The 26,681-nt window shown below is 35.7% G+C and overlaps 1 protein-coding gene across 3 annotated transcripts in view; it reads right to left on the reverse strand.

Annotated features, from left to right (window-relative positions):
• SYT14 (synaptotagmin 14) overlaps positions 1–26,681 on the reverse strand; it is a gene marked incomplete at both ends in the record, with an annotated part of 197,396 nt that overhangs the window by 125,921 nt on the left and 44,794 nt on the right. For 2 of the 3 annotated variants that reach the window (XM_080698440.1, XM_080698439.1), the window contains 2 exons: positions 3,903–4,118; positions 11,782–11,946. In XM_080698440.1, coding sequence (XP_080554566.1) covers positions 3,903–4,118; positions 11,782–11,893 — 328 coding nt within the window. Of the gene's footprint in view, positions 1–3,902; positions 4,119–8,061; positions 9,164–11,781; positions 11,947–26,681 lie in introns of those variants that run through there. The other variant, XM_080698438.1, reaches the window with a different exon arrangement.

The raw sequence follows: 26,681 nt of genomic DNA on the forward strand, positions 1-26,681 counted from the left end.
GTTCAAAATATATTCAGATCCTAAACTAAGTAAATTCTTCATCCACAATGTCTCTCCTATCCTTCTGTATTTCAACTGCTACTACTACAATATTTTTTGTATCATCTTCCATAGAGACTACCCCCAAAAACCCCTTTAATTGATGTATTTACCAAAAATGTTCTTGCTGCTAATCTTCCTAAAGCACATTCCCAGTAATGGTTCTTGGTGGAAAACCGTCAATGAGTTCTCATAGGCTAAACAAATTTAATCCAATCTTTGTAGGAAGTTATGGCAGGCTTTAGGACTCATCTTCCCAATTTTCACTTATTCCTTCAGACACACACACACACACACACACACACACAAAACACGTGTGTGCACACACACGAGTCAAGTAAACTCTGCTCTTGAAATAGTCCTTACATTTCATTACTTGGTACTTTGGAGTTTATAAAGTTCCCTCTTCCTGAAATACCTATACTTAGTCTTTTCAGCAACTTTCTATTTATTCTTGAGAGCTGAAGCCAAGTACCATTTTCTCCCAGAGGTTCTTTCACATCTTCCCCAGTTAATGCTACTTTACTTTCTTCCCTAAATTCTTTTAGCATTTTATTTTGTAATACTTCTGAATCTTTTTGTATATTCATAACATTAGTACCATTGGTAACTGCTTCCTCAGTCTTGCGCTCTGAAATCTCCTCCTCTAATCAAGTTCTGCTGTTCTTCCCCCACTTTACCGCACCTGTTTTGTGCTCTGATCTTTCAGTAAGCAAAAACTTATAATATCCAAGCTTTTCTCCCATTCTGCTGTTACCTTTCATTATCAGTTGGTTCCTTCCCTATCTAAAATCCAAATGACACTTTTTTTTTTTTTTTTTTGGTGGTACTGGGGTTCCTGGAAGCCCTTCTACCTCCGGGCTACACTCCCAGACCTATTTTTGCATTTTTATTTGGAAACAGGGTCTCCTAAGCCAGTGCGCGGGGCTAGCTTCGAACCTGCGCGATCCTCCTGTCCCTGCCTCCCAAGCGCGGGGATTACAAGCATGCGCCACCACGCCCGGCCAAATGACACATTTTAACAAAGATCTCTATCTCTGCCTGGATGGTCCACAGACACATCCAACTCGGCACAACTGAAACTAACTTCTCTTACACACACTTAACTTCTCAATTGCTCTCTTCACTAAATATCTTCATTTGTTACTCACTGCAAAGATTCAGCCCTTCATTAAGCTATATTTCATCCATCCCTACAATGTATACTTCATCCCTAATTTTTAAAAATTAATTAGTACTGGGGATGAAACCCAGGGATATTCTACCTCTGAGCTACACCTCAAGCCCTATTTTTTAGTCTTTATTTTGAAATAGGGTCTCATTGGGGTGCCAAGGGCCTCACTAAGTAGCTGAGGCTGTCGGCGAGCTGCAATCCTCCTGTCTCAGCCTCTCAAATGCTGGGATTATAAGTGTGCACCACCATGCCCAGCTAACTTATTTTTTTATTGGTGCATTGTAGTCATACATCTTAGTGGAGTACAAGATAGTAAAGGCATACATGACTCCCTAATTTATTGTACTGAAAACTTCATCACTATCCAACGGTCCTTTTTGCCTCTGGAAGCTAATTTTCCAGTCCTTCCATTTACAAAATTTAAATGATGTATCTCCTGGGCTCTCTTTCTAGGGCTTTGCACTGTATTCTCTATAAGATAATATTAAAATTTCTGAGCAAGGTATTCATTCCTATTACCTGCCCCTTCTAACTCAGATCCTAAGTTAGAGGCACTGAAATATATATTATTATTTTATTTGTCTTCTTCCTGAGTCTGTGGACTCTTTGAGGGAAATAAAGCTTGTTTTATTCATTCTCATACCTATAGTTTCTAGCAGAGTATATGGCACATAAAAAATTTTCAACAGCTGGGCACAGTGATACACACCTGTAATCCCACTACTTGGGAGGCTGAAACAGGAGGATTTTAAGGTTTGAGACAGCATGGGGTAACATAGTTAGACCTTGTTTCAAAGTAACAAAAAAGGGCTGGGGGTGTAGTTCAGCAAGGCAGAATGCACCTGGGTCCAATCCTTGGTACCACACACACAGAAAGTAAATAAATAAACAAAACATTTTCAACACATTTTTTTTTAAATTAGTGAATCCAGTTTGAGAATATCTAGAATCAATTCCACTCTGTATGTTTTGTCAAATATGTAGAAAAATTCAGGATAGTTCCTAAATCTCTGGGTAAAATGAAATGAGAAGGCAACTCTCAGATACTTACGAAGGTTCCAAAGCTGAGGACAAGAATAGCAGAGGCACCGAGGACGTATCACCTTCCTCGCTGCTCCTACCAGAGATTACGGAGCCGCGCCTGAATAACAGGACTACGAAATGCATCAAGACAGCACAGAGGAATAGAGTGTGAGGGAGAGGAGGGGTGAGCAGGTCAGGCACAGACTCGAAACTCAGGGCCTGGTCAGGAATACTCAGTACCATCACCGTCACCATTCTCACTAACCTCCCTTTCAACTGCAGCTACTAGGTGCCAGATGCCAGCTAAAAACTACATCTATCATTTGATTTCCATTACAGCCCTACCAGATCAGAATTATCCACATTTTGGATACAATAAAACATCTAAAAACAGTGAACTATACTGTTCAAGGCTTCCTAGTTAATGTGTTAAGAGACAGCCAGACTGTCACCAGGATTCTATTTTCAGATCCACTCTCTGTTCCATGGGCCAGGGTGCACACACACTGAGGATTGGCTTAGCTTCTTCGCTTTATTTAGTTATCCATGTCAGCACATGTCTTGCTTTTCCTAGTGCTAGAAAGGCATTTGTGAGAATTCATGCCTAATGTTTTTATTTCTTCCTTTGCATTTCAAAATGAACCTTCTATATAATAATCATTCGGTGCTTGATTAATTTAAAACTATACCTGTATACTAACAGCAATAAAAATGATGTATGCCATTTTTTTAGTTAGGATGCAGCCAAACACAAAAAAATAGATATATGGCCCCTTTGACAACTTAAGTGCTTATGTGCTTTAAATTATTAATAGTAATAGGGACTAAAACAGAAACCACATCTCCAAGCTCAAGGATAGATTGTATTTATATACATATAAATGGTACGTAGGATATATTTCCTTTTACTCATATCAGTATAAAGATAATACTTACTATAAGAAATTATATATTCTATCAAGAAAGTGAGCTTTTCTATTTATACTGCAGAAATGTAAAAATATTTAAGTGTAGACTTAAATATTCCTATCTTCCATGTAGATTGTTTTAAAGCCCATGCCAGCACGTAAAATAAAACTAGAGACAAAATAATTCTTAAAATTACTGAAATTCTTGAAAAGTCCTTAAAATGATTTTAAAGCATAGTGTAATACAGTATTAGTCCTCAATAAATCCATCTCAGTTTTTCTCCCCCACACAGAACAGATCACGGCTTTTTCTGCTGTGTGCCATGTAAATAATTTGGCTGGTGTTTAGAGGCCATACTAAATAAAGTGTTCATTTACATATTGGAATCATTTCACTACTGTGAGATACACTGACTCTCTCAGTTCCTGTTACAGGTACATGGGAACTGATTCTACCTGTGAGAACAACATAGTCACATCTTCCATCTCATGCACTGTAGTCATATGTTCATCATGGAATAAGATTATCATTATCACATTACTTAAATTATCTGGTGTTTTACTTTCAGGTATTTTGCTATTGGTTTAGGTTTCTGTCTTGAGCCCCACATTTTTAATTTGAATAAATTATATTCTCAAGAACACAACTCTAATGTATATGCTCTCATTTATCACACGACCACAAACGCCTAGAATTTTAGATGTAAAAACTCTAACACAATAGCGTGTCTTTTTAAAAAATAATGAAAGTGTCTTACCTTCATCTATTGATGCTTCACTACTATATCCATCATACTCCGCAGATAAAGGGCTGTATTTTTGTCTCGTTTCCCAAGCATAATTCTTTTGTCTAGAATCTACCAATGGTAGTCTAGAATTGTGTGTTCTCGATAAGGCCTCGTGATATTTACCCAGTGCTTCATCTTCACTTTCTGAGGATGAACCATGCTCATCTTTGTCCATGTAGGAATTATCTATTTGGAATTACAGGGAGAGGAAATAACAATTTTGATACAGTAAAATGACAAATTTGCTAAAAAGTACATATGTGTGCACACACACACGCGCGCGCACGCACACACACACACATGGTGAAGCAATGAGAAAACCCTTGAAATTATTGAAATTCTTAAAAATCCCTTAAATAACCTTTAGAGCATAGTGTTATACACATACACACACAACCTTAATTTTCAACTTTAGTCACAGGGTTTTTTCAACCTTGTTACATAAAAAGGAAACCAGAGTGCTTGCCATTTTCACAATTTTTAAAAAGGACCAGCAACATATAAATGAAGTTACAAGTACTGCCAGCACATATGGATCTGATTTAAACAGTTCGGGTAACAAGACACATTTTTTTCATTTAAAAACTGGCAAAACTCAGTGCTAATAGTAAAAGAGAAAAGGGCACAAATAGCCATTGGTGGAACTACAATTGATACAACTTTTCCAGGGAACAAGTTGTTAAGATATATCTCTTTTTTTTTTTTTTTCCAGTACTGGGGATAGAACCCAGGGTCATTGTACCTCCGAGCTACACCCCCAGCCCTGTTTTTTAGTGTCTTTATTTTTGAAACGGGGTCTCACTAAGTTGTGAAGGGCCTCGCTAAGTAGCTGAGGCTGTCCGCAAACAGAGATCCTCCAGTTGTTGAACAGCAAAAGAGAATCAAAATAATATATAACTAAGATGTCAATCAGAGGCCTTCGTTAAGTAAATTATGATAGATCCATGCAATGATATAATACTGCGCTCTTCAGAAACAAGGAGGTGAACTGACAAGTACTCACAAGGAAAAAATAATTGGAACATCACATTACTTAAATTGGAAGAGGGAAGGTTATAAAATAGAAGATATAATTATACTTTCATTTAAATATAAATATGCACACTCCTACATGCAACATATGCACACAATCATGCAATATATGCACACAGACACAAAATGGCTGGAAGGATATATACCAAACTGTTAACATTTACATTCTGTGAAAGGAATATATCCTGTGGGATTACTAGGAAAAAATTTTTACTTATATATAACTACATTTCAAACAGATTTTAAAAGCACTTAGAGGTTATTAGCTCACTCTATCTTATGAACTGTTCAATATGTAGCCAATATAGTCACGTGCATGTACTTAAATTTAATTAAAATTAAATGACATTTAAAATCCAGTTTCCTATGCTATTAATCACATTTAAGTGCTCACCAGCCACAGATCGCTCATGGTTACTATAGGGAGCAAAGCTGGGATGTAGAACCTTGCCACAAGTTCCAGCAGATGTCAGAGCCAGTCTAGAACCAAGGCCTTCTTACTTTCAGTTGAGAGCTGAAAGCGCTTTGTGAAAGGCCACTGTGTGATCTCAAGACAGCAGGATGACTACAAGCTCCTTGAGGGTACCTACTCCACAGTCAAACCTCAGCTCTTCCAAATGCAACCTGCAGTAGCTTTGCATTTAGAGATGGAGAAGGAACCCTTCCACCTCTTTCTATGTCATATAACTCTTATCTTCCTATGTTCTATAACCTAGAACACAGTTATTAGAATATTACAGTGCAGTTCTATGTATGATTGATCAGTGGGTCAAAATATTTTTTTATAATTTTTTTTGTGGTCCTGGGGGGTGGAACCCAGGGGCTTTCTACCTTCAGGCTATACCCCCAGCCCTATTTTTTAAATAATTTATTTAGAAACAGGGTCTAAGTTGCTGAGAACCTCACTAAGTAGCTGAGGCTGGCTTCAAACCTGCGCTGTCCTCCTGTCTCAGCCTACCAAGCGCGGGGATTGCAAGCGTGCGCCACCACGCCCAGCTGTGGATAAAAATATTTTGAAAATAATTTCTGCTACACAATATGTTTAAGTTTTATACTGAGTATATTCTGGAAGACTTGAGAGATATTTGGCTTTATTGGATAACAGTTGTATTTCCTAATGAAAACAGAACAAAACAAAAATTAAAAACCTTGTTCTGGTACTTGTATTTATTATTGATATCTATCCTATTTTTATTTCTGAATAAAATAAAATATAAATTATTTTACCTTATCTTGTTTCTTCATTTTTGCTACTTCCTGTAATAAAGCTACTAGAACTAAACCAGGCCTATCAAAACCACGAAATCTGGCATACAGAATTTTTTATAACAACATATTCTAAAATGAATACATTTTTAAAATTTGGCATTCCTTTTTATTATTTATTTATTTATTTTGGTGGTACTGGGAGTGGAACCCAGAGGCGTTCAACCAGAGGCTATACTCCCAGACCTATTTTATAGTTATTTGGAAACAGGGTCTCACTAAGTTGCTGAGAGCCTCACTAAGTAGTTGAGGCTGGCTTTGAACCTGTGCGATCCTCCTGTCTCAGCCTCCCAAGCGCAGGGATTACAAGCTTGCGCCACCACACCCAGCTGGCATTCCTTTTTAATTAGCCCATGCAACCTTGATCAACCTCTGCTATACCATTTAAAAAACATTCACATAATTTATAAATAGCAGGTCCTTATTATGTATAATTCATATAGCAGAATTGAAAAGTTTTTATTTCCATTGCTACTCAGTCTTTTGTTATTTTATAAGAATCTGAATTTACAGAAAATTTCCATTTTAGATCTATCCCTTGTAGCCACACATCGTTTGAAACACCTCATTGAGTAATGTTGTAGTTTTGCTTTACTCACAGGACTATTTACTAGGTCTGTGAGAAGGAACTACAAGACAGTTAAAAAATAAAAGAAAAAAATTTCCATATGTATATTTTATAAATAAAAGCCAGTATAGTTTTGGCTTTGGGATCAAATCAGATCAGCAATAAATGAATATGACTAAGGGTGACAAAAATCAATTACTACAAATGTGAACTGCAATAGTTTTGAAAATTATCACAAATATTGTGGTTAGAAACTACAAGCGTTATTCAGAATCTGAATTCTACTTAAAGACCTCATAAATAACAATATATATATAGTTATATATATATTCATTGTGAACTAAAGTAGTCACATAAAAATTATAATGTACTGTTAAATGAATAAATACATATCCTGAGACATGTTATTCCATAGAATAAGATCTACTGTTCTCAAAGATAAACATAAAACATTTTATATAGATCCTTATTTAGGCTGATTTGAAAAGTAATGTATAAAAAATAGGAGTTCGTTTAAAAACATAAAAACTAAAGTATGCACACTACTTAAGAAAACATGGTGTTCCCATTTGTAAAAATAAATAGCTCAACGGTAGAGCTCTTGCTTAGCATGTTGAAGGGCCTGGGCTTAATTCTTAGCACCCCCCCCAAAAAAAAAAGACAAAAAAATTAGAACTACTAAAAAATATTGGCCAAATAGCCAGGCATGGTGACATACATCTGTAATCCAGTTACTCAGGAAACCTGATTTTGAGGCCAGTCTCAGCAATGTATTAAGATTCAAAATAAAAATGGCTGGGGATTCAGCTCAGTGGTAAAGTGCCCAGCACTGGAAAAAAAAAATCCAAATAGTTTCTTTCAAGGTATATAAATAATATAAAGGCTTTTGAAATTTAAAAAAAAAACTGAATAACTTAAAAAATATGTCCCGTCGGGCTTGGTGGCACAGGCTTGTAATCCCGCGCTTGGGAGGCAGAGACAGGAGGATGGCGCAGGTTCAAAGCCAGCCGCGCTGGCTTAAGAGACCCTGTTTCCAAAAAAATAAAAAGTATAAAATAGGTCTGGGAGTGTAGCCCGGATGTAGAAGGGCTTCCAGGAACCCCAGTACCACCCCCCCAAAAAAAATTGTCTCAGTAAGAGTAGTCAAGAAAGCCTTAAATTAGTATACAGACATGGACAGGAAAGCTGAGAAATTTGGATGATCTTTTCCTAACTTAAAAAACCAAGAGAAAATTTACTCAAACCAACATCAGGAGACCTCACCTTTTCCTGGTACTATCTTAGAATATTTTTCAACTTTACTCTTTCCTGTTCCTTTCATGGCAGAATAGGCTTCATTTTTCTTTGTTTTTATGTATCCTTTTACTTTGAAGTATTTTGTTGGGTTTTTTTGCTCTTTGATTTTTCCAGGAAACTCAACTTTAGAACTAGCTGATGGTGCTGGATATATGTCTTCTTTTGCAATGGATTTCTGTATCACATGTCTATTGCTTGTCAAAATACCTTTTGGAGAAGGTCCATCTCCTGAACACTCATTCCTTTTGAATTCTTTACTTTTAATATGTCTTTTAGCTTCTTTGAAATTATCAGAATGCCCTACATCAGTAAGAAGGTTATTTTTATTTGCCTGCCCCACTTTTTCTTCATCTCCTCCCACAAATGCTTGTTGAGATTTAGCATATTCTTCTATTTTATGATTATCTGTAGCAATGTATTTCTTTTGCTCACATAAGATTTTCACTTCATTGGTAGCATTCCGATTTCCTTTGGTTTCTTGATACCTTATTTCCTTTAAATCATTCTTACCATGATTGGGGCTGCCTGATCCATTCCTCTCACGTGTGTCGGTACTTTCAAGTTTATGACCAGCAGATCCAGCCCTATTATTCTGTTTGGTAAATGATATCCCGCCATTACTCATCGGGTCTTTGAAAGAAGAATCATTAACTCTATTGGCTTTTTGATACTGTGATAGTGCCTTCTGTCTATCGTTAATGTGTTTAAGTAATATTTCTTCATGTATTCCTTGTTCTTGCTTTTGTGAAGCTAGAGCATCATAACAATTCGTTTGCTTTGCTCTGTGCTCTAAATTGGATGATGTTTCCTGAGAAGCAGTGTGTGGGGAGACTTCCGGTAACATGGCATTTTTTGGCTTAGAAGTATCCGCGGCTTCTTCTGCAGCAGAGTTTTCCTCTTCTGGGCGAAAGCCATTTATCATACTGGTTACCTGCTCAGCAACTGAGTCAGTTAAGGCATAGCTGACCTCCCCAACAGCAGTGGTCAGATCTTCTACAGCACTGCTGATTGTATCCACCAGGGAGGACATTGAAGGCAGATTCTGCTGAAAATTTTTGAAAAATGCCATTTTCTAATTCTTTGATCCTAAAAAGTGCAACAATGGAATTTCTCTTCTCAAAATATCAACTACTTTGGAACTTGAATTTAGCATTTACTTAAATGTTGCTATTCATTGGTTCAGTATTAGTATTTCACACGGTGACTTTTAATTTTTCTGTAAATGCATTACACATTGGTAGAAATATGTTGAAGTAAAGATTCTTCAAAAAATCAAACCACTTGGTTTAATTGTAAAGACATTTTTCCCACTCCATAGCTATTATAACAGCAGCAAGACAATATTTTCCCCTCAAATACTACTGGTTTTTAAATTCTATACCTGAAAGAAGAAGTATAAGAAGGATTTTATTATGTATTTTAGTTTACTATTTAAAAGTCTACCATGTTAAGGAACTACCCTATTAACAAATTACCAATATCATTTCTAATAAAAATAGCAAAGGGAAAATATCTAAACAATTTTGCATAGAAGTAAATAGGGGAGAGCAGGTGTGAACACCTGCTGAGTGGTGCTTGCAAAGTATTGCAATTCACACATTTTATCTTATTTGATTTTGCAACAATTTTACAAGGGAAAATATCCTATTTAATAAATAAGAGACAAAAAGACTCAAAAGATTTAAAAAGGTCCCTAAGGCCTTTTCAATGGCTGCTCACAATGGGGTTTTTCAAAGGCTACATGGCAGATTGAACATAGAAACAAATACCAGAATCAAGCTTCTGTCTGTCTGTCTGTCTGTCTCCCTTTGTAGTGCTGGGATTGAACCCAGGAGCATCTTACCTCTGAGATACACCCCAGCTCTATTTTATTTTGAAACAGGGTCTCACTAAGTTGCTGATGGCCTACAAGCTGCTGAGGCTGATCCTAGTTCAGCCTCCCAACCCCTGGAGTTACAGGCGTACACCACCATGTCCTGCTGCGGTTTCCTAATCTGCCCGTCATTGAAGAGATTTGCAAAACATGAAAAAAAGTCACTCTTTTCTCCACACTCTTCATTTTGGTTTTGGAAAATTAATAGTTTCTAAAATTTTAACATTATTTACATTAACATGGCATTAGTTTTGTTACTTTTTTAAAAATAAATTGATAAAATAATTTAAAATTTTCTGTTTAACCTCTAATGTGGTACATATCAATAGATACAAAACCCACTTAAACAAAAGCTCCTTTGAGTTTTCAATCATTTGCACAGGAGTAACCAAAGAAAAACAAGAACGGCTGAACCAGAAAATGACTAAAGGCTGCTAAAAGAAGGAATTTTTTTGTTTGTTTCTGTGGTACTAAGGATTGAACCCAGGGGCATTCTACTACTGAGCTACATCCCAAATAATTTTTTTTTAAACAGGGTCTCACTAGGTTCCAGAGACTCTTGCTAAGTTGATGGAGGTAGTTTCAAACATGAAATCCTCTCATCTCTCTTCCAAGTACTGGGATTACAGGTGTGTTCCACCAGGCCCAGCTTAAAAGAGGCATCTCTACTCAGTCATTCTACATGAATGACCAAAAAGCAGAACTGAAGAACAATATGAGAAGATCTAAGCTTAAGCATGTCAAGACCACAACAAGTACTAACATTTCTGGACACAAAAGTCACAAAATATAATTTAACACATTTTTATAAGTAGCGGGCTATCACCTTTTAAGTTATCAGAAGTATAAGAGAAAAGCATTTCTCTAACATATATACATAGATAAGGAAAGTAAGGCTTCTCTATTACTCATCCGAACTTCTAAATTCAAGCATTGCTTCTTTAAAGTGGTTTTTTTTTTTTTTTTTTTTTTTTTTTTTGGTTTTTGGGTCCTTTTTTGGAACCGGGGATTGAACCCAGAATGCCACACCTGCAAAGGCAAAGCAGGTGCTTTGCCACTGAGCTACATCCTGGTCCCAATACCTTGCTTCTTTAATTCTTTGCTTGTTCCTGTTTGTTATCATTTATACATGCCAGTCTTTGGAAACAGCCAATAAAAAGTTTTGTAATAATTAAAACAAAATGAAACAAAAAGCCTCCAAGGAAAACATTTCCATATGAGAAAGAACAATATCACAGATTTCATCTTCCCTAGTATATAGTGATACTAAGTAATATAATAGCTATTATGCCAATCGAGGAAGCAGAACATACTTTTCGTAACCAGAATTTATCTATATATTAAATTAATAGGGAAAACCACCTCCTGTATGCAACACAATTATCAATCCATGAGAATTAAAAATCAGATTAAAAAAGTATCAAAAACCTGGGGAGTCGGGAGAAAAAGCTTCCCAGAGAGCTATGTGGACAATGCATTTAAGCTGTATAAATTATCAGGATACTTCTTTCTTCCTAACACATATCTGCTCATATTATGGGCTCAAAAGCATACCTTATAAATTAAAAACAAAAATGTTATTCTGTAACAGAAAATTTACCTTTCTGCAATATCTTAGCAAATCCCAGGCAAGAGAGGATATCTAAATGTAATTTACTTAATAGATTTTTTTAATAGAATGGTGGTTCAAACATAAGTTTACTATATGTTCAAAGCCAATCTGTTTATTATATGTATTAAAATAAATTAGAAATAGTACAGAGAAAAAGCAGTATGGTAAAAATAGTAAAGAGAAGAAGCAGTATGATACTTACACATTTTGTCTTGTGAATTCTTCCTTGCATCATATCCTGAACCAAGATCTGGAAACCCGCCAACATTTTCAAAACAGAACTTCTTATTAATATAGAGAAAAAGGAGCAGCATCAAGATAATAAACACCCCAACAGCTGACAAAAATCCAACTGCCTCTGGAGAGACTAGAGAAAAAAAGGTCACAGCTGTAAGCATTTATTCTTCTTTAAGCTACAAATAAGAAGGAAACCCTCATACATACATAAGTTAAATTTCTGCCTTATTTGAATTATATTTTTAAATTGTCATACTTTAAAACAGTTTATAAGAAAAACAAACTGCAAAGTTAAGTGACAGTTGTCCCAATACATTTGACAGAATCCATTCTAATTTTCTTTAAGTTTCTCTGTATATTGTGTTGAAACAATTTGAAAAGAAAAATGAGCCTACAAATAGACAGTTAACAAATACTTCATCCATCAAAAAGTATTACAAAAGATTTTAACACAAGAATTAGCAAAAAAGTTATTTCTCATGCATGAGAATTATCAAATTCAAAAGAACTTGTAATATTATTTTATGTATAAAAGGTTCATTTCAAATGAGCAACAAATAAATAGTTCATTTGCCCTATCTTGTTAAATAAACTCTGAACTCCCTAATCTGGCATGTAAAGCTTCAGTCTCTCTTCAATATATACTCTAGTCTAATGTGTCTACTCCACTGTCTTAGAATTAGCAATATTCAATACCACTTTCCTTATTTTTGTTCAGCATCTTCCCCTTTCCTGGAATGGCCAAGTCCTCTATCATATCCCATTCATTCAACCAACCAACCAACCAACCAACCAACCAACCTCAAACCAACATTAAAGAAGCATCAGCCACACACCCAGCATTGTGATATATACAGCTCCTGTTTTCCTCAGATAATCTGGTGAGAGCAATTACAACAGAGCATAATGTAGACAACAACTGGGGAAGGACAGGGACTATAAGAAGCATAGGAACACTTCTTCCACTGCTGAAGGATCAAACTTGAGTCATGATTATATTTTAAGAACTAGTGAGAATTAGACAAGTTAACACTGTTCCCAGCAGAAGGAACAACATATGTGACATGCTAGACACAGAAGAGTATTATATAATCCAGAAACGGAATGCAACTTTGTTCTGACAAGCTACTAAATTCTCAAGAGAATTCATGAAACCACCCAGGCAGATTTTATAGGATGAGAACAGATCACATCTCTAAGCTCTCCAATCCGTGCAATCTCTTTTTCCTTTCAACTTCCACAGTATTTGTCATGGCACCAGCCATTTGATGTTGAATGGAAACTAAATTTTTCTATCTCTAGGACATTACAAAATTAGTGAGGAATGAATCCTGTCTAAAACATCCCCTACAAATTACAAGCTACTTTCTTCCTCCAGCATTCAAGAAGGACCTAACACGTTAACTCCTCCAAGACTCTTAGAGGAGCCATGGCAATTACTATCTAACTCATTGGTTAAAAATGCAGTCACCAACTGGGCAGTGATGATTACATTAATCTCTTAGCTTTCTATTATTTGTGAAAGCTAGACCTACTAACAATAGACCAAGTATGGCATCATTGTCTATTCCAAGTTGGAATAGTCATTAAGCAGAAGATGGAGCAGAAGTGCCACCTAAGGGAGGGGCCATGAGACTAGGGGGCAGAGGTGACAGAAAAGGTTAAGACGGCTGGCTGGAGTTGGCGCCAGGGAGCAGCTCTTGTTACTACAAATAAGAAGTTATACCCAGACATCATCTGTGCCTGTCTTGTTCTCAGGTTGGAGCACATCCTGGGAAGAAAACACTATTATAACAAAAGACAGCAGGTATACAATATAAAAACAGTGATGTGCATCAAGCCTGAAGGATAAGGTAAACGAATTATCATCATTTCTGGTGGCATCAGAAGCAAGACAGAATCCAGTATGAAGAGACAAAAGAGAGTGGCACTTCAACAGTAAACCATAAACAGAAAATGCCATAGGAGTTTCTCTTAGCCCGGGAGCAAAGCATACTCAGAAATTTATTGCCTTAACTGGCTATTCGGAATGAGATATTATATAGCATGAGATTTTTACATCCTTGGAAACCTGAGAGAGAAAACCTAGCTTATATTAAGAAAACTAGTTACTACCAATAAAAACAACAAACACATATAGTATATAATATGTGGAATCCATTGTTTTAAACACTTTACATACACTAACTCACTTAATCTTCACCAAGATTCTATTATTATCTCCATTATAAACTAAGACATAGAGATATGAAACAAAGTACCCAGCTAGTAAATGGACGAATGAGAATTCAAACCATGTTTGGCTCCGGTGTCTGTTTTCATCTACTGCTCATACTGCCCCTCCTGTTTATTTAGCTAGTCTTCTTCTTGCCTCTTCCAATCCCTTCTCTCAACCCATTTTCCTTCTCATTTTTTAAAATTCAATCTAGGGAGAAAGACTGACTATGAACAGGTAAGTATAAAGAATGTGGCAAGTACAATAGTGTAAGTATGATGTAAATTATTATTGGAACAAAGAAGAAACACTGTCTGAGATGCGTGGTGGCGCATACTTGTAATCCCCGCACTTGGGAGGCGGAGACAGGAGGATCACGCAGGTTCAAAGCCAGCCGCACTGGCTTAAGAGACCCTGTTTCCAAATTTTAAAAAAGTATAAAAATAGGTCTGGGAGTATAGCCCGGAGGTAGAAGGGTTTCCAGGAACCCCAGTACAACCAAAAAAAAAAAAAAGAAAAAAGAAAAAAGAAAGAAAGAAAGTTATAAGATGGTTTAGAAAGGAAATACATTTGAGTAGGGTATAAAAGACTTACAGAAAGTGGTACAAAAAGTAAAATGACTGATGAAACAGCCTGTTCAAAGACAGAAATCATAGACAGGGTGATTCTATGAATATTAATGAGCAACAGTCATGGCCATCTATTTACTTGTTTCCTCAACCACCTAGCACAGTACCAAAGCTGACACATAAACATTAGTCAGTGAATAAACAAATGCATGAACAAACACATGTGCTCAAGAAGATAAAAAATATATTCTTGGAGCTGCAACTGAAGATGAAAGCAAGCTCAAAACTATGAAAATAAAAAACGTTGAACATCATCCTATAGATTCTGTATGTGGGGAACAACACGGTTACAGGTTTGCTCTGCAGTACTATGTTGTTAAAACTATTAGAAAACTGTAATATAGTAGAGAGTGAACAGTGGCAAGATATGATGCGTTCTTAAACTCGCAGTAGTGACAGAGAAAGGGGATGAATCCTAGACTTTGTTCAAAGAAAACTGATAATGAATAGATTAACTAAATATAAAGAATAAGGAAGAAGTTAAGGGTAAGTCTAGTAATTTGAGTGATAAAGTAAATGGTAATATCATTAACCAAAATGAAAAATATAAGAGAAAAGGCATTTGGTTAAGGGCAAGGAGAAAAACAGAAACAGAAGAAAAAAGGTTGATTAGTTTAATTTTTGACATGTTACATTAGAAATGCCAAGAGACTACTTCAGAGAGAGAAAGATGAGGATGGTATTGCAGTGAAGACCAGCTTAGTTACAAAAGATTTGGAATTTTTCCCTTGTGTTCCTCTTGTTCCATGTGAAAAATTCCACTACTAAATAAAACCAAACCAAAAAATATAAATACTAGACTTTCATAATGATAAATCTCTTAACATTGTAAATTTTTAGATAAATATATACTGTAACTTTGGGCAAAATTTTTAGTGGGTGCACTATAATTGTACATGGTCTGTTTCCTTCTCCATACCATGCCTCCCTTTCTCTCCCTTCCTCCCACTCAGTACATGACAGTGATATTCACAGTGATATACTCATATGTGCACATAACATTATTTGGTAAAAAAAATTTTTTAAAGCCTTTCCCATGAGGAAAAAGTAAAATAGGCTTGCTGTGAACACTACTAACACAACTCCCTTTTTACTCTTCACTTGAAAAATGCCAATTTCCATTCTTAAAAAAATGTAATTTTACTCCCATGTTCATGAGTAGGCAGAATTAATATCATTAAAATGACCATATTATCAAAAGCAATGTATGTATTCAATAAAATTCCTATCAAAATACCCATGACATTTTTCACAGAACTAGAAAAAGCAGTCATCAAATCCATATGGAAGAATAAAAGACCCAAGGTAGCCAAAGCAATCTTGAGCAAAAGGAGCAAAGCTGGAAGCATTGTGATACTGTAATTTCAAGCTACCCAACAGAGCTATCGTAACTAAAACAGCATGAGAGTAGAATAAAAAACAGACACCTAGACCACAGGAATAGAACAGAAAACACAGAGACAAAACCACATGGATACAATCATCTGATCTTTGACAAAGCTGCCAATAATACACACTGAACAAAATACAGCCTTTTTAACAAATGGTGTTTGGAAAATTGAATATCCATATGTAAAAATATGAAACTAGATCTTTATGTCCCCCTCTGCACAAAATGCAACTCAAAATAGAATCACAGACCTAGGAATTAAACCAAAAACTCTTAAAACAGCTTAAAGAAAACGTAGAAGCAATATTCCAATACATAGGTACAGTCAGCAACTTCATTGATAGGATTCCTAAACTTCAGGAATTAATACCAAGAATGAATAATGGAATGATGTCAAATTTAAAAGCTTATACACAGCAAAGAAAATAATCAAGACTTTAAGAGAGAGCCTGCACAGTAGAAGAAAATCTTTGCCAGCTACTCTTTTAATAGAGGATTAGTATCCAGAATACATAAAGAGCTAAAAAACATCAAACAAAATAATCCAAATCAATAATAGGCAAATGAACAGATACTTCTTTAAAAAATGAATTATAAGCTGGGCCTGGTGGCACATGCCTATAATCCCAACACTTAGAAGGCTGAGGCAAGAGGATCACATGTTCACAGCCAGCCTCAGCAATCTAGCAAGGAACCCTGTTCCACAAGAAAAAATAAGGACTGGGGGTAGAGCACAGAGGTAGAATGCCTCTGGTTAAATCCTCAGTACCAAAAAAGAACAAAAGAACCCTACAAATATATGAAAAAAATATTGAACATCTTTAGAAAACAGGAAAATGCAAATCTAAAATACAATGAGATTCCATCACACTCCAGTTGCAATGGCAATCTCAAGGATACAAACAATAGTAAAAACTGGTGAGGATGTGGACATAAACCCTACTTTCTCATCCTGAAAAGAGTCAATTCAAGATGGATCAAAATCTTGAAAATCAGACCAAAGACCTTGCAGCTCCTTGAAGAGGGCAGGGGTCCAATACTTCAACATAAAGACACAGGTAAAAACTTCCTCAACAAGATCCCAAAGGCACAGGAAACTAAAAGGAGGATCAATAGGTGGAATTGCATTAAATTAAAGAGCTTCTGTACAGCAAAGGAAACTATCAAGAATCTCAACAGAGAGCCGACAGAATGAGAGAAAAAATTTGCCAACTATTCCTGATAGAGGACTAATACCTAAAATATGTAGAAAACTCAAGAAACTCACCGCTTAAAAAAAAACCCACAAATAACCCAAGGAAAAAATGGACAAGTGAACTAAATAGACACTTGACAAAGGAAGAAATTCAAATGGCCAATAAATGTATGAAAAAATGTTCAACATCATTAGCAATCAGAGAAATGCAAATCAAAACTACCCTGAGATTTCACCTAACTCCAATTAGAATGGCAATCATTCAAAACACAAATAACAAATGCTGGTGAGGAAGTGGAGAAGTAGGAACTTTAATACATTGTTGGTGAGACTGCAAACTAGTGCAACCACTTTGAAAAACAGTATGGAGGATCCTCAGAAGAATAGGAATGAACTTACCATACAATCCAGCAATAGCACTTCTGGGTATCTACTCAAAATAATGGAAACCAAACTACCAAATTAATACATGTGTATCTGTGTTCACCCGCAGAATTCACAATTGCCAAACTATGGAACCAGCCTAGATGTCCATCAACAGATGAATGGATTAAAAAACTATGGGATATGTGCACAATAGAATTTTACTCAGCCATAAGGAAGAACAAAATTATTATTATTATTATTATTATTATTATCATCATCATCATTATTATTATTATTATTATTACTACTACTACTACAGGGAAATAAATGGAACTGAAGATCACTGTGCTAAGTGATATTAGCCAGTCACAAAAAGTAAAAATTACGATGCTCTCCCTAATATGCAGAAGCTAGAGAGAAAAAGGGTCATAGGAGGAACTCTAGACAAAGAAGGAGATACCATAGAGGAGCAAATAAGGCAACCTAACTGAGGGGAATAGGGAAAGGAAGAAGGAAATTACCTGATGTACATTCAGAAACATATCAACATCAGTCACTAAGCCAAACTTGAGAAGGAGGGAGAGGGGAGGAAATGGGTGGGAACTGGGAAAGGGCTAAACCAGTGATGTGTGCATGTGTGTCTCTACCATCCTGTACTCCATTAAGGTGTATGATTACAATGCACCAATAAAAATAAAAACAAGAACACTTAAAAATTTAAAACTTAAAAACTGCTGGCAGAACTATACATGAGTACATCCACTATGGAAATCAGTACGAAGGTTCCTCAAAATACTCAGAGCAGAACCACCATCTGAGCCAGCCATGCCACTTGTTAGCATTTTCCCAAAAGAATTACAGTCAGCAAACTACAGCAAAACATGCATATCCATGCTTTAAGCAGCACAATTTACAACAGCTATGTCATGGAACAACAGCCTACATGTCCATCAACAGATGCCTAGATAAAGAAAATGTGATGCATACATTGCAGGAAAATGGATGGAATTTAAGAGCATTATGTTAAGCAAAATAAGCCAGATTTTGAAAGTCAAGTCAAGGGCTGTATGTTCCCTCTCATATGTAGAAGTTAGAGAGGAAAAAGGAAAAATAAAAAAGGTGAGGGGAACCGCAAGAGAATAGAAGAGTGACCATTAGGAGACCAAGGAGAGGGAGCAGGGGAGAGAAAGGGAAGGTCTAACTAGGGAATGAAGCTGACCAGATGATGTTGTATGTTCAAATATGCCACAATGACTCTCACTGTTATGCAAAATTATAATACACCAATAAAAGGTTTAATTAAAATATATATGTGTGTGATTTTAAATAGCAATGTGGTTGTAGACAAGGTATTACACGTTTACTAACAACAAATATTCAAAATCTTCAGATTTCTATTTTTGTTTTTATCTCAGAACTAAAATATTATTTATTATTTCAAATGACATGATATCAGCAGATGACCAGTAACAGTTCTGAGTAAAAAACATTTGCTAAATCTCACCTGCTTATACAACTGCAATAGACAAGTACACTACAGAGACCAAGGATATGAATGCAGTATACCATCAACAAAAGGTTACATTATAATTAGACCTTGCTAATAAAATATATATTCATTCACTCTAAGACTGAATTCATCTAGAGTTCCTATCATATTATTCATATATAATCTGCTTACATAGCCGTTCTGCATAAGTAAATGATTAACACATCTATACATAAACCTATCCTTTTCTCCTTTTCATCCATTGCAGGCAAGTAAATCTATTTAAAAGTGGCTGTTATTTCATAAATGAGACCTTCCTTCAAAATCTCTTTTCAAAAGCACACAGTCAATAATTAGTATAGGTTAATATACATTAGATGAATTAAGTTTTCTGAATGTAGTCAATAACTCAAAATTCACAAATGCACTGTTCATCCATAATCCAAATCCGCAAATTTCCTTTTTTTTTTTTTTTTTTTTTTTTTGGTGGTACTGGGGTTCCTGGAAGCCCTTCTACCACCGGGCTACACTCCCAGACCTATTTTTTTTTTTTGGAAACAGAGTCTCTTAAGCCAGTGCGGCTGGCTCTGAACCAGTGCGATCCTCCTGTCTCCGCCTCCCAAGCATGGGGATTCCGAGCGTGCGCCACGCCCAGCTAAATCCGCAAAATTCTAATGTGCTAAACAAAATCAAGAAGAACTAATAACAATGCTAAATCCGCAAAATTCTAATGTGCTAAACAAAATCAAGAAGAACTAATAACAATACTAGGTGCGTGCTTATTATTTACCAGGGGCTATTTTAAGTGCTTTACAAATACTTTGTGTTTTATCTCACTTACTCCTCACTATAATCCAGTTTGATAAGATACTTGGAAAGACTCAGTAAAATTTTCAAGATGTTAACATTATTACTCAGTGATGGAGTCCGGACTTAAACCTGTCAGGCACCCTAACTCCCAAACCCAGACTTTAAACTGCTAATCTCTCTGCTTCACATTTGCTTGGCACTGTTATACTCTCCTCCATTCTAAAATTAATGTTCAAAACAATTTTATGGGTAGGTGTGATGGTGCACACTTATAATCCCAGTACTTGGGAGGCTGATAAAGGAGGATCCCAGGTTCTTGGCCAACCCCAGCAATTTGTGAAGCCCTCTGAAATTCAGTGAGACCCTGTTTCAAAATAAAGAATAAAATAGGGCTGGAGGTGCAGCTCAGAGGTAGAATGCCCCTGGGTTCAATCCCTAGTACCACAAAAAAATTATGATAGCTAAGTATTACATTATTATCTCAGTCTTCATATTAGTAAACTGAGGTGCAGAAGATCACAAATGTATAATGTAGTAGGACCTGGATGTGAACTCTCAGACATTCTGACTCCAGAATCCATGGTCTTCAAGCACCAAGTAATATTGCTCCTTAATACAACACTGCATATAAAAAGTATGGGAAAACTATGCTACCAGAGTTACATAACTTACTACATATATTATGAGAAAATATTTTTCTGTTCAAAATATTAAAAATTTTAGAACTACATGTAGAAATCAACATCAACAGCACATTCTTCTGTTATATGTCACAACTAAAAAGTTAATAAAGTAAGAATTTTTAAACTAAAAGTCTTTTATAGAACAATAGGCTTGATAATCACTAATACTCCTCAGTAAAAACTAAACTCACTGTGAACTGTTTCTAAAAATCACACTGCAATGTAAAAAAGAAAGCAAAATATCTCATCAAAAATTAAAAAAGTTTCATTTTCCAAGATTAATAATTATTTGTTATATGAATTGAGGTGGTTTGACAACTATTTTTATATTTAGAAATGAATACACAATCACATATATTTATAAAAAACTAAAAAGATACCATTTTGTCAAAATTCAAGCTTCAATAAAATATTGATAATGTTCATTTTAATTTCTATAGATAAATTATTCATTCAAAAAAGGATAAAATTATATAGCTTATAAAAATAGAAGCAAAAGAAAATCCATTTTGTTCTAAGTCACATAAATTTTACTTCACATTTTGCCACCAAAGAACAATTTCTATGTAACATTTAGAAAAATACTAACATACATGAAAACAATTAAATTTGAGAAAAATATCTGTTAAACCATAATTTTCCTACTCAATATACCTTTCAAAATACTTTAAAAATAGCTTTAGAACTTTAGAATATCTTCAATTTTTATTTACCCGTGCCACAATCATACTCCAAGTAAAACATATTTGTTATCAAAACAAATCATAGCTTTTAAAATACATTTTACATGATTATCCTACTCATTACTCATTATTTTTCCAATGTATAATTTACCCAAATCCCTCTGCTTCACATATTTCTTTAAAACAAAACGGATGAAGAGCACAGCTTACAATCTGTATCACAAGGGATGTCCTGCCGATTTGTTCTGCTGAGCATGAAACTCTAGTCCTCTAACTCCATGTCATGGATATTTTAATAATTCATTTGATAGATGAAATTCTATCTCTTGACCAGAATGTGAACTAGATAAGAAGCCAACTTTCATCTTAAAAGAAATACTTGTTTCTTATCTAATTAAGTCTAAATATTTTTCTCTAAAATTTAATGAGAAAGAAATTCTACAGTTTGTTATGTTCTGGTTTGGACATAAAATAAGGAATTATCAGTAATCCCAAAAAACAATTTAAGAAATAATTAATTTGATTGTTTAAATTTCCTTTTTGGTGTGTAGTATTGGAGATTGAACCCAGGGACATTCTACCTTTGAGTTACACTCCCAGACCTATTTTATTCTTTTTTTTAATTTTTTTTTTTTTTTTTTTTTTTTTTTTTTTTTTGGATACAGGGTCTCTTAAATCAGCAAGGCTGGCTTCAAGCCTGCATGGTCCTCCTGTCTCCACCTCCCAAGCTCAGGGATTATAAGTGTGTGCACCACGCCCGGCTATTCTTTATTTTTAAAAGCAGGGTCTCACTAAGTTGCAGAGGGCTCACAAGTTGCCAAGGATGGTTACGAACCTGCTATCTTCCTACCTCAGTCTCCCAAGTACTGAGATTACAAGCATGCGCCATCAGCTTAAATTTACTTTTATAATATTTCAATTGCTTGCAGAAGTAGTCTCCCTTGAATTATAAATCATAAAAAACTGGAAAGGTGATATATAAATCAAAGAAAGTGATATAGTAATGTACAACTACTAACTCTCTGGACGTTATATATTTTTTTAAATCACTAAAATTTCTCCTTCATCTAGAGTTCCTCCTATAACTGAGGGGTATGCGAGGAGGGAAGAGGGAAATTCCCTAATGTACATTAACAAACATATCGAAGTCAATCACTAAGCCAAACCTAGGAAGGAGGAAGAGGGGAGGAAATGGAGTAGGAATTGGGTAAGGGCTAGTTGGGTGATGTGTGCATGTATGCCTCTACAATCTTGTACTCCACTAAGATGTACGATTACAATGCTACAATGCACCAATAAAAAAAAATTTAATCTCTAAAAAAATTTAATGATGAGTGACATAATTCTCTGTTAAGTAAGTTAGATGCACAACACAGAAATGGAGAAGATGGTAGTAATGCAGAACACTATGATTTTAGAAAAAGCAATGCTCTCAGAAAGAAAGTTACCTGGCCAGATTATACAAGATGCTACCCAACCTGCTTCACGTCACGTCTTGAACAGATTGAACTATACTTTCTACAAGCACGATGAATTAAAATTTCACTGAAATATCATAACAAAAATTAAATCAGAAAAACAGAAAACCTGAACATGTTTATGGAATATGTATGGAAAACCAAATACATAATATATTTGAACCAAATACTTAATATATAAGCTCTGTCAAGCTTTTTCTGGAAAAGATTTTTCTTCAAGGCAGTTTTAATTAAGGATTCAAAATTACAATTTTAATGATTTTTTTATTAAGACAAACTTATTTTCCTGACAAATCTCCCCAAAACAAGCATGGTCACTCTTTAACAATAAATTGGAGCTACCTGCCTCAATTTTTTTTATTGCCTCTTCAATGTTTGAAAATATCTAAATGCAAAATGGCACAGGCAATATCTAAGGCTACTTCTCCTTTTTCTGCTTTACTTTTTAAATGGTTCTTTGCTCTTCCTTTCACAGTTAAGAACTTCATAGCTGAGCTACTATAAATAAGATTTTGGAAACTCAGCACTAACTAACAGGAGAATCTTCTAGTTAGAGCCCATCTGTGATGTCAACCACAGTTTGAGATATGCTTTTGCAGGATTAGTTCAAAACCATCAAAATTCTGATAAACAGAAGGCAGTTCCTTGCAAATCTCTCAGAGAGACATGATCTTCCTTCTAAAATTTAACGTTACGCCAACTAGTTCTCTTCTTGAAGTGATCAAAACACCCTTTACTCATTCTGAAAACATACTTCTCCCCAAACCTGATCTGTTTTGGCAAGATGCTGCCTTTGCTGAAAACACTGAATGGCTAAAGGCATATGGATTTAAGGTGTCTGAACCCATCTGTGTGCAAACACAGGCTCATCTACCTTGCCATCTTACCACGTTTTCTTAACCAATAAGTAAACAGTTCCAGTATGCTTTAGTTAGCAATGACAACTAAGGACAGCTCGGTGTCACACTGTGCTCCTTCTGAAACACAGCAATTTAAATGTAGGGACTACCACCTTGCCTTCCTAAGACATACGGAATAAAATATGTTGAGTTCCACTTGCAAAGCGACGCTTTTTCCATCGATTCAATACCTTTTCCATTAATATCTGTACCAGATATAGTGAAATCAAAAAACATTTGCAATTTTTGAAAAATTACTCTAGAATCTTTGCAAAAGAGATACAATTTGCTAATTTCAGCTGCAGACAGTTATTGAACAACCACTGAAGAAACATCACAATGTGACGCAAAATCAAGTAGGACGCTGTTTATCTCAGTCTTTTGAGGTTGTAAATACAAATTTTAAGTTATTAAAGCACAGGATAATGTCAGTAAGAAAAATTTTATAAAATAGAGCTACACAGCTGGGCATGGTGGCACACACTTGTAATCCCAGCATTTGGGAGACTGAGACAGGATGGCCAGCCTCAGCTACTTAGGCCCTTTGCAACTCAGTGAGAGACCCTGTTTTAAAATAAAGAATTAAAAATAGGGATGGGGGAGTAGCTCGAAGGTAGAATGCCCCTGGGTTCCATCCAGTACTGCAAAAAAATAAATAAAAATAAATAAATAAATAAATAAATAAATATAAATAAATAATGCCGGGCGTGGTGGCGCACGCTTGTAATACCAGCGCTTGAAAGGCGGAGACAGGAGGATTGCGCAGGTTCAAAGCCAGCCGCTCTGGCGTAAGAGACCCTGTTTCCAAAAATAAAAAATAGGTCTGGAAGTATAGCCCAGAGGTAGAAGGGCTTCCAGGAACCCCAGTACCACCAAATAAATAAATAAATAAATAAATAAATAAATAAATAAATGTTACAAATTAAGGATAATCTGCAGCCAAATTAGCAGTAATCACATAGCTGAAGAAAGCATTTCAATCAAAGTGAGAATATTTTGGCAGTGGTACAAGGAAATTGAGAGAAGTAAAATTTGGTGCTTACCATAGCATATCTTCCATTAATGTCCATTATAGTTGGAGATTTAAATATTATATTATTTAACTATCAACAAAATTTTACCTTGTGGGGGAGGTATACTGGGGATGGAACCCAGAAGCATTCTACCTCTGAGCTACATCTCCAGCATTATTTTGTTTTTTATTTTTATTTTTATTTATTTATTTATTATTATTTTTATTTATTTATTTATTTTGGTGGTACTGGGGTTCCTGGAAGCCCTTCTACCTCCGGGCTACACTCCCAGACCTATTTTTACATTCTTATTTTGGAAACAGGGTCTCCTAAGCCAGCGCGCATGGCTGGCTTCGAACCTGCGCGATCCTCCTGTCTGCCTCCCAAGCGCAGGGATTACAAGTGTGTGCCACCACGCCCGGCTTGTTTTCTATTTTGAAACAGGGTTTCACACTAAGTTGCAGAGGGTCTAAGTTCAAGGCTGGCAGTGAACCTGTGATCCTTCTGTCTCAGCCTCCCAAGTACAGGTATGTACCACCATCCTGGCTAAATATTATCTTTTAACTTGGTGAAAATAAAATAAGGAATGGGTATATCACTCAGTACTAATGTATATGCCTAGTATGTAAAAGGCCCTTGGCTGGTTTCTCAGAATAATATATTGATTAAAAGCTTGGTATCAGACAAATGAAACTGTTATGTGAGTTTATCATTTTTAATTTTGGATAAATTGCTATAATACTAGATGTCAACCACTAAGCCAAGCATGGGAAGGAGGGATGGGGAAGGAATGGGGTGGGGATCAGGTGGGGGTTGACTGGCGATGTGTGCATGTATGTCTACAAAAGTTTTCTTTGTATCCCACTATGATGTATGAATACAGTGCACCAATAAAAAATTTTTAAAAAACAAAAAAAACCAAAAATGAATAATATATTGATTAAGAAAATTTGCTGATATTTAAAACTAATACAAAACTTTAAAAAGCTTTCTTACTCTTAGCAGGTATCTTTGCTACCCAGAGCATATAGATATCTGTCAGTGGGAAGGTCTGAGAAGTACTAATTTATTCAAAACATACTAAGCAATAGAAAGCTAAGTATGACAAATGTGATCCCTGAAAACAGGGATTTAATGAAGTGCTATAGGGGCAACTAATCCTGATTTAAGAGATCAGGGAAGACTTCCTGGAGGAAGTGGCCCCTAAACTAAAATATAAAGAATCTAGAATCTACAATGATGAGGAATCTAGAATAATAAAGAAGGAAGCAAAGCAAATGAAAAAACAGTAGTGTATTGGGGGGGAGGGAGACAAAAGACAGTGGTGCACTAGAGGAACAGAATTAAAATAATGAAAGTTGGCAAGGTGCGGCTGGAGAGCAGGTGAAAGCAAATTCATGAAAGACTTGAAACAGGCACTGAGGAGCTCGAACTTTATCCTGAAGGTAATGGGGCTCAAGCCTGTACTTCAGGCATGGCAGTGATACATTCACTGCCATATAAAAAGAAGAAGGGGGATGGTAAGAAATAGTTTAAAAAGTAGCCTCAGTCACCCAGGCAAGAAATAATGATGACCTGATGTATACGTACTTCAACTGAACAGGCTGGAACACAGAGGCTCTTCTGAGTCAGCCTTTCAGGCTGTCACACACACACACACACACACCAAAAAAAAAAAAAAAAAAAAACTAACTTCCTTCCTTCTTTCCTTCCGTCCTTCCTTCCCTGCAGATTGAATCCAGGGACATTCTACCTCCAAGCAACAATCCCAGCCCAATTTTTAAAGTTTTTATTCTGAAACAAGGTCTCACTAAGTTGATGAGTCTCAGCGCTTGTTAAGGCCGTCACCGCACCTATGGTCCTCCTGTCTCAGACACCCATGCACTGGAATTACAGGAGTGCATCACCACACCCGGTTCTGTTAATGCTATTTCTTGATGTGTTCCAATATTACTTTATTTCCAATGATGAGAACATACAACCCTTGGCATTTTATCACAATTACCAAAGTATAA

Source organism: Muscardinus avellanarius, assembly GCF_963383645.1.
Source record: "Muscardinus avellanarius genome assembly, chromosome: 7".
Lineage (NCBI taxonomy): Eukaryota > Metazoa > Chordata > Mammalia > Rodentia > Gliridae > Muscardinus > Muscardinus avellanarius.